The sequence below is a fragment of the Cupressus sempervirens genome, chromosome 4, assembly GCF_028749045.1.
Source record: "Cupressus sempervirens isolate cs-2001-9-10 chromosome 4, ASM2874904v1, whole genome shotgun sequence".
In the NCBI taxonomy this organism is placed as follows: Eukaryota; Viridiplantae; Streptophyta; class Pinopsida; order Cupressales; family Cupressaceae; genus Cupressus; species Cupressus sempervirens.
The window spans coordinates 876420701-876430817 of NC_143121.1; the positions used below are offsets into that span (position 1 = coordinate 876420701).

At 38.5% G+C, this 10117-nt stretch overlaps 1 protein-coding gene across 1 annotated transcript in view; it reads right to left on the reverse strand.

Annotated features, from left to right (window-relative positions):
* The window catches only part of LOC149564190 (uncharacterized), a 199954-nt gene extending 194832 nt beyond the window's left edge, over positions 1-5122 (reverse strand). The window contains exon 1 of the mRNA XM_089827267.1: positions 3815-5122. Coding sequence (XP_089683393.1) covers positions 3815-5025 — 1211 coding nt within the window. The 5' untranslated portion in view covers positions 5026-5122. The remainder of the gene's footprint in view (positions 1-3814) is intronic.
* Between the last annotated feature and the right edge of the window lie 4995 nt (positions 5123-10117).

Sequence of the window (10117 nt, forward strand, 5' to 3'; positions counted from 1 at the left end):
AGTTCAAGCCAGTTCAAGAATTCAAGTTCCAGCCACTTTGAGGGAAAAGAATTGATTGTCCTAGAACATTTACAAGGTCATCCTTGTGATTACCAGCAAGATCATATCATATATACTAAGTTATATCCAACATAAAGTCACTCATTTAAAATTGTAAACCTTGAGATTGCTTCGTTTGATCACAAATTTGTTACTTTGTTTAGCATTTAAAGTTTCCTTGCTCAAGAGAGGATAGGATACTTAGTATTTTATTGTACGTGTTGAAGTGGTCACAAACCTCACACCAACACAACCTCATGCAATAAAGATTCTATCACGGATAAGCTTTTTTTTAACCATTTGTGTTCTAGAATTTAGTAAACATTTTTAACTTTATTTTGCATTTTTTATTTCTAAATCTTATTGGTTTACTCTCCAATTTCAGTAGAATACAAGTTCTTCCTCTGAATGGAATTGGATTATATACTCCATCCAATCAGTGAAATGTAACCAGTTGGTTGCAATAAAAAGCAAAAAGCTTGGTTTATGTTCATTCCAATTTATGTCTTCTATCACATAAAGAACACCAAAACAAGGATGGGTCAACAAAGCATTGGGATATAACCCTTGACTGCCAGTGTTTTGAAGAACTTGCTAGAGTTGCTATGGGTGATGATGATGAGATACTTACACATGATGCACCTAGTGGGACTGGCAGTGTTTTGGGTTTGTATGATGTTGAACTTGTAGTAATGGATGATGATCTTCATATGATGTTAAACTTGTAGTAATGGATGATGATCTTGATCTAGATCATTTTGATGGTTGATGAAGATAGAAGACAATTACTATTTTTCATTGTAAGGCATATGACATAATATTGAAATTCTGAACTATCAATTGCCATTTAATTATTATTTTTGACATTTGGCATTGATCAATGATGAAGTGACAAACTATCAAATGTGTTTATTTTTACAATTCTATATATTTATTAAAATATTTTGTAGACACACATGTACCGCCCATAAAAACATTGGCCCACACCCAAGTACCAGGTTCTCATTCCTATATTGGCAACTTAAATAGTTTTAACTCTCTTTGACCAGTTTTAGTACAAGAGAACAAAATTCATGTCATTTATAAGACATATTTAAGAAAGTTTTCTAAGAATATTCTATATTATTCAGGGAATTTCTGGAACTCTCTTCAACAAGTTTCAGTACAAGAGAACAAAATTCATGTCATTTATAAGACATATTTAAGAAAGTTTTCTAGCAATATTCTATATTATTTAGGGAATTTCTGGAACACATCAGCTAAATTCTATTGATGTCTACAGACATATAAATTACAGACCTAAGGAGACAATCATCTGATACAGGAGACAACTAGTAAGGGTTAACATACCAAACAAAACCCTAAATGTGGAAGAAAATAAAGAATGAGCATACACTAAGGAAATAGCATAGAACAAATAAAGTTGTGTAAAGGCTAATATTTAGTTTAAAAGAATAAAGAAAATCAACTTCAAGACATTAAAAGGCTAAAAAGATTGTCTTAAGAATACATTACGAGGATTGAGGATCGGCTTCTTCAGAATCTGTATTTAGGAATGCGTCTAGAGTCTAAATAAAGAGAGTGATTCCTTATCTATTAGTTGAAAAGAATTATTCTCATAGGAGTCTTCCCTTGATGCAAAATCTTGTGAACTTTTGGGTCAAGAAATCCATGCACAGAAGATTGGTTTATTTTCACAACTCAGAGAGACTCATATTGAAGATTATTTTGTCCCAACAATTATGGGTAGATCATTTGAAAGATTTGGGTGCTAGGTCTATTGGCTGTGGTACAAAAAAATTGTTGTTAAATTGAATAATGAAAGCTAATCAATTTCCATTTATATTTCAGATTTTCTCTGGCAAACTTTTGTTTCTAGAAATTTTTTTAATTCGGTTCAGTCAGATTTAGGTTTGAGTTCAGTATTTTGATTTCAAGTTTTTGTTTTATATCATAGACAATAACAGTTCCACTTAGCTCATTGTATCCCACCTCCATTTCAAACCCAGAGTTGCATTGCCGGAATTAAAGCTGTATCAGCTATAACCAACATCCCTCAAATACAAGGGATTATGTATGTAGTGTGAAGCAGCTACGCCAAATATTGCAAAATCAATCAAGCATATGATCAAATGTCTAAAGCGCATCTCAAGGAAAAGAAACTCAAGCTCATCAGCTGTAGTTTAGAAAAGATCAAGGAGCATGAAATTTATGAAAAGAAGGAAAGAAGTTAAAACATAGAAATTATAATAATATTTGCAAAAGGCAAAAGCAGGTTAAAAGGTCCCAAAACACAATTCAGTTATATTAGTCAAAAATAGGGTCAGAAAGATGCTGGTCTCCAAAAAGTTACTGGCAACTAAAGCATTGCAAACATAATCCTAAAGAAGTTAAACCAAACCATAAAATCTAAGCACAAGTACAAACTGCCATGTGAAGAAACGAACCCTCAATAAAACACAAAGACAATAAAGATCTTAGGTGTAGACCAAGATAGGAAGCCAGCAATGTCACATGTTTGGAGCACCTTAGTCAATCTTGGGTTCACATTGAAATATGGAGCACAAGTAGGAAACAAAGAGTGTGATAATATTGTATATTTGATTCATCTCCAGGTTGCTCTTTGCTCACCACCTGAACAAAATAACCAATGAAAGGACAGATACAATTTTTAGTCATTGAAAACGAGCAGAGATAAGAAAAAGTCACAAGATAGGAAACTTGTAGCAAGTGGACAAGCAGCGTAAACGAGAAGAGATCATGAGGCAGGGTTAGTGATGTAGGTGGTGGGGGTAATCTAACATTGCGGAGGAATGTAGTAAAACAAGCTTGGCTTTGGACAATAATGGTGATGTATACCTTATACAGATGAAGCACTTTATAAGTAATAAATGTATGGGCATGAACATGAGGATCTCATAGAGATATAATCTGCATTTGGAAGAGAAATAAAAATCAGGAGCTGACCGAGTGTTGGACATCATTTACTGTAAAATAAAGATATTAGGAGATAAAGCAAAGAACGTCTGCAGAAAACATATGGCCCTATTCCAAAAATGAGAAACCTCAGAATTATTATTTTCATTTCCAAGCATTGAAATGTGGATTTTAGTTAAAAAGTAAAATCTCACCTTGGCATATAGGAGTGAAGCAGAAAATATTGGATGCAAAAGTGGCTATTGTGAGAGATAGTTAAACAATGAAGAGGAAAAGCAGCAGTTTCCAAAGGAGTTCCTTGAAATAGTGGAGGGGTACGGAAATCAAGGAAGAACCAGATGACGAGTATCACATAGAGACTAGATGTTGGGTATTAAAGGCCTCACCCTACCCCTTGTATATTTTAGGACAGCGGAACGAAAGAATACTCTTATGTGTGTAGGACAGAATTAGAACCGTATCTAACTAGCTATTAAGATTTTTTTTCTTCTAAATATCAGAATTTGATAGCCTGCCAGGAAATATTCATGAGCATATCTTTTAGTTCATACTTTGTGCTAAATTGTAAAGCATCAACCATACAAAAGAAATCCCAATTCTGAGGAGAAGGTGGAAACGAAGGTTTAGAGAATCCAAAACCTTTTCAAAATTTTCCATCTAATGGAACATTTCTGATAAATGCTGTAGTATTTCAATGGGCAAACTTTGTGCAAATATAGATAGATGATACTTTTAAAATCCAATGAAGTACATGAAAAACATATAGACGAGTGAAGCTTGGGAACCTTAAAAAGGCTTGACGTTTCAACAACTCTGAAATGAAGAACAACTTAATTACCTGCCACACACAATACAAATTAAAGAGCCAGATTCACTTTGTCCCTGCAACAGATTCTTCTGATTTGAATCCTCGCTTAGCATTTTTGAAAATCGAAGAAGTGCAATATGAACACGCTGCTTGAATTCCTCTGAATTCTCACTCAATTCAGACTGCTGATTAGACTCGTCATAGCTATGCAGAACACTCTGATTTTCTAATTTTCCATGTTTTATCTGCAACGTTCTTGAATGTTCAGCATCTGGATATGTTTCATAAGTAGAACTGAATCTTCTTTTCTCCCTGCGGCTGTTTTCTTCCATCTCTTCTCCCCAGATGCTCGAAGTATAGTGACTGCCGGTGCTCGGTATTTTGCTTAGGCCACCAATGGATCTGACCGCCCATATTTCAGATGGGTATTCATGTATATACTCAGAATTGTCATCAGCAACTTTGCGCAAGCAATCATTAGTGAAATTTGTTGAACTGCAAAATTGTTCTATATTGGAGAAGTTATGGTACTTACTATCAACTCTCCATCGATTATCATCCATCTCCGTTTCATGAAATCCCATAAGATGGCTATTAACAGTGCGACCTAATGATCCCCTACATCTACCAACTGCAGTCCTAAACCGAGACCTGCATGTTTCTGGATGTCTAATAGCCAAGAGCTCAGAATCGCTACGTGTTAGTAGCCTTGAGGCAAAAACTTCTTGTGAATTATCACCATAGACACGGCTGGTTTTTGAGTATCTTGGAAAGTCTGGATCTAAATACTTGCTCTCAATTTTATCAACTATTTTCCGGTCTCTCCATCCGTTATCAGTCATGCGATCAGACAAAGCGCCGTTCATAATTCCCGCACTTCTTGCTGGCACCCATGGTTCAGACAAATGCCGATGCTTGTTATCATACCCATCATCAAACCCAGAAAATACGTGTGCACTCTTTTCCTCAGAGGATCTCCCCTGGTGCTGGACTGAGAATTCCAAGTTCGTATCTTTATATTCAACCTCTGGTGTTCTTCTTGTTTCTCTCCATCGACCATCATAATCACTGCAACAACCACTATATGTCATCGTGCAGTTATCAGCCACATAACCGCTAATGTCCGTATATTTCCTTTTCCGCGGCTCATCCATAGTAGCTGACGAGCTGAATTCTTGCATGGAGAGGCTTGTTCTTGACTGTGAACTCGCTAGTGGTCCCTTCATCCTGGAAGCATACATATTCTCTCTTACATTATCCTTCAACACACACTTACTGGAAGGAATTGGTATTCCAGAGGAGTCTAGAGGAGTCTAGTGATGGTTTTACGAGCGAGACAGACAACTTCGAAAAAGTTTACGCTATTTAATCAGGCAGAGAACGGAGTCCGGACTAACGGAGCGAGAGACATCCGGGCCTAACGGAGCGAGTTCTCGTGGGTCTCTGCCGCAGTGGGGGCGTTTTCACCTGCTTGTCTTTTTGCGGGAAAGGAGGGAAGAGGAAGCAGATGTGACCCGTGAAAGAGGAATCCGGGTGTTGAATTTCAATTCCTATTCAACAGCGTGCAGCAGCCAAGGTAGGGCCGGCAACAGCGGCAATCAGTGCAAGGGCAGATTTGGTTTGGTCGGCAGTTTTGGCAACCACTGGGCCCAGTCATCCAGTGCTAAAGGCTTTGCTATTACTAGTGGGTCCATATTTGTGAGATTCCAGAGGTAGATCCCAGGTACGCCTTTTTCCTTACTCTTACTTCTTACATTTCAGTCTACACCTGTTCAGAGTTCCTGTATTACTTCTCTTAGCTTTGGTAAATGTACAACGGTAAAACTACATAAAGAATCTATATCAAAGCACCAATGGGTACGATATGGTCCCCATAGAAGGAACAAGCGAGAAAATCATAAAAACACCTGCAGAGATGATGCAGGAGCATCCAGAGGTATAAGGGCAATTCTGTGTCACCCAAAAAAAATATACTTAGACTTAGTTTCTGTTTCATGTGTTTTCATTTTTGGATACCCATTTGGGTCAAATAAAGATTCCAACTCTCACAGTTCCACTATCAGTGTTCGTGTAAATTCTGAAAAAATAGGAGTATGTAATTGAGCCATCATTTTAATGAACTAGGAGGTGTAAATTGGCTAGATAAATGTAATTGTAATTTAAAGCATTCTAAAAAAAGAATCAGGTCAAAAGGCCCCACGGTTTGAGAGTTATTGCAATTTTTCGGGTTGTGGAGACCTCCTAAGAATGCTTCAAAGTCAGGTTAGGAGCATTAAATGACCTCGAAAAGGGTCGAAAAATAGGGGACGAGCGAAGCTGGTCCATAGGGCTCTAGAGCGCTTCGAGAGCTTTCCGAAAATGTAAACGATTCGTCAATCAGAGCTACGGTTCAAAAATTATGCCTCCCGGAAGTTCAGTTACCGCTACTGGATTCTTCTAAATTTGCGTCGACTTCTAACGCAGCTTCTGGAACCTTCTATTTGGTCGGTGGATGCCTACTAGCACTTTCTAGAATGTACTCCTAGTCCTTAACCCTCTGGAGTCTATTTAAGGAGATTTCTGACATTGTAAAAGGCAGTTCGGAGTGGAGTTAGAGAGGAGGTACTGAAAGGAGAAATTATTTCCAGATTTATGTTATTGTAAGCCCTTAGGGCATGTTTTGAAGTTTATTTTCTCTGTACTGAATGTACTAGCTTATTTTTTAGTGAATACAATTTTCTTTTTCTATTGTGTCCATTCTGTTCTTGGGTTGTGTCCCCATCAAGTGGTATCAGAGCTGGTTTTCCTGAGCGTGTAGACAAAGCATCAACTATGAGACAGTTTGCACCAGGACTGTGTGGTTGTGGGTTTGAGTTAAGAAGATGCCTCCACGAAGAGAGCGTGGCGGAAGGGCCAGAGCTATTAATCCTGAGGAGGTTAGAGCCTTTCAAAGGCAGGTACAAGCATTGCAGGAGGAGCTCCGTAGAGGAACAATTGTGGCCGCAGATGATAAAAGTGAAGATGACAACGAAGAAGACGAAATTGGACCAGAAGGGGAATTTGACGAGGAAGTTCTAAATCATGCAGAGGAAAAGCTTTTTAGGGCCATTACTAAGTTTGGGAAAAGACCTACAATTGAAGTGGGTGTATTTTCAGGAAATCTAAAACCAGATGAGTTGATCGATTGGATCAATAAAATTGAAGAATACTTTGAGTATGAGGATATCAGGGACCTAGATAGGGTTAAGTTTGCAAAGGCCAAACTGAAAGGCCATGCCAAAATCTGGTGGCAAGAGGTTCAATTGGAAAGAAATAGAAGAGGAAAGGAGAAGATCACAAGGTGGGATCGCATGGTGGACAAATTGAAAAAGCAGTTCATTCCTATGGACTACGAGCTTGATTTGTTTAAGAAGATGCATGGGTTAAAGCAAGCAGGAAGATCAGTCCAAGAATATACAAAGGAGTTTTACCGACTCTTGATTAGAGCAGGGCATGCAGAAGAAAATAAGGAGAAGGTTGCTCATTATATCAGTGGGTTGCGACCTAGCATCCAGGGGGAATTAAGTCTGGTAAGAATGACCAGCATTGAAGAGGCATACCAGTTTGCCCTACGAGTTGAAGAGAAGCTGAATAAAAGGTTTGAAAGAAGACAAAGAGGGCGCGGTCAAGGAGGAAGGGGAAGCAGTAGATCATCTGGAGGCCACAATAAAAACCCAAAAGAAAAATGAAGATGTGGGTACTAGCAGGAACCAGAGGAATGAGGATTTCAACCGCTCCCATGATCAAGACTTTGAAAATCAGAGAGGAAGAGGTAGAGGACGTGGACAAGGAAGAGGCGGCTTACATGGTACCTGTTTCCATTGCAATGAAGAAGGTCATCGTGCCTTTGAATGCCCTCAATAACAAGGAAGGACAGATAGGAGAGTTGAGGGCCAAGCTAGGGTTGCTCATGTGGATGAAGATGCACAATCATCACATTCAGAGGATGTAGAAAGAGGAGAGACCTTGGTAAATGAAAGAGTCCTACTAAGTGGTGAGATTGAACCAAGACAACGGAAGAGTTTGTTCTGTACCAGATGCAAGTGTGAGGATAAATGTTGTGACGTGATCATTGATGGTGGTAGCACTGATAACTTGGTATCAGAAGAGATGGTCTCTAAGCTGAAGCTCAAGAGGGAGAAACATCCCCAGCCCTATCGGATTGCTTGGGTAAAAGATGATCATAAGGTCCTGGTAAGTGAACAATGTTTAGTGAAATTCAAAATTGGGAGTTACCATGATGAAGTTCTCTGTGATGTTATTTCGATGGATGTTTGCCATCTATTGGTGGGTAGACCATGGCAGTTTGATAGACATCCAGTACATGATGGACATGCAAACACCTACGCTTTGACAAAGGATGGAGTTCGCCACAAATTGAAGCCCATGAAAAAGGAAGGTGAAAAGGTATGTAGCAGTGTTAGGATTTGTCTTGTTGATGAAAGGAAGTTTTTAGATGGCATGAAACATCAGCATATGTGCTATGCTTTGATTCCTAGGAAAGATAAAGAAGGTAGTAGTGAAATACCACTTGAAGTTTCAGATTTACTAGGGGAATTTGGAGATATTATCTTTGATAATGTTCTAGATGGATTGCCACTAGTAAGGCAAATCAGTCATCAGATAGATTTGATTTCAGGAGCTGGTTTGCCTAACAAGGCTGCTCACAGGATGACTCCTACTGAAACAGAGGAGCTAAATAGACAGGTTCAGGAGCTGTTGAGGAAGGGCTTGATTCGAGAGAGCCTGAGTCCATGTGCAGTACCTGCAGTACTTGCACCAAAGAAGGATGGAGAGTGGAGGATGTGTACAGATTCTCAAGATATAATAGGATAACCATCAAGTACTGGTTTCCTTTACCAAGGATGGATGATCTTATGGACTGCTTGAGTGGAGCTCAGTACTTCACAAAGATAGATCTCAAGAGTGGTTATCACCAGATACGGATTCGAGAAGGAGATGAGTGGAAAACAGCCTTCAAGACCAAGGAGGGTCTTTATGAGTGGTTAGTCATGCCCTTTGGATTGACGAACGCCCTAAGCACCTTCATGCGGCTCATGAATGAGGTACTTAAGAAGTTCTTGGGAAAATTTGTTATTGTTTATTTGGATGATATTTTAATTTTCAGCAAGACTTTGGAAGAACATTTATTGCATATTCGTAGTGTCCTTGAAAGGCTAAGGGAAGAGAAACTGTTAATTAATCTGAACAAGTGTATCTTTGCAAAAAGGGAGTTAGTCTATTTGGGGTTTGTTATATCACCTGAAGGTCTCAAAATGGATCCAGAGAAGGTAAAGGCCATCTTGGAATGGCCTACTCCAAGGTCTGCTACTGAGGTAAGATCATTTCATGGTCTGGTTAATTTTTACAAGAAGTTTATTAAGAATTTCAGTGGCATATGTGCACCCCTAACTGATACAATAAGAGGGGATAGAAAAGAGTTCAAATAGATTACAGGAGCTGCGAGAAGTTTTGAATTGTTGAAGAAGAAGGTAACAAAACAACCTGTGTTGGCACTTCCAGATTTTAGAAAGGTTTTCCAGGTGGATTGTGATGTCAGTGGCAGCGCTATTGGGGCTATATTAAGCCAAGAAGGTAAGCCTATTGCATATTTTAGTGAAAAATTGAATGATGCAAAGAAGAAGTATTCTATTTATGATCAAGAGTTCTATGCAATAGTTCAGGCCTTAAAGAAATGGAAGCATTATTTATTACCAAAAGAATTTGTTTTGTATACTAATCATCAGGCATTACAATACCTAAATAGCCAAGGTAAATTGAATCAGAGGCATATGAAGTGGGTAGAGATCTTGCAGAGCTATACATTTGTGTTGACGCATAGAAGTGAAAAATCTAACAGGGTTGTAGATGCACTAAGTAGGAGACAGTTGTTGCTTACAGTAATGCAGGTTGAAGTAGTTGGGTTTGATGAACTCAAGAATTTGTACCCCGAGGATTCTGATTTTGCTGAAGCATGGAAAGCTTGTAAAAAACCTGTTGCTATAGATAGAACCAAGTGGTTAGACTATTTGATTCAGGATGGCATGTTGTTCAAGGGTAGTCAATTGTGCATTCGAAGGAGTTTCATGAGGGAAAATCTGATTAAGGAGAAACACAGTGGAGGGATGGCAGGACATTTTGGTCAAGATAAGACCATTGTCATTCTTAGAGAACATTATTTTTGGCCTCAAATTTCATAGGATGTGAAGAAGTTTGTATAGAGTTGCTAGGTTTGTCAAGTTGCTAAGGGGTTTAGTCACAATACTGGCCTATATCAGCCATGGGAGGACATAAGTATGAATTTTGTTCTTGGAT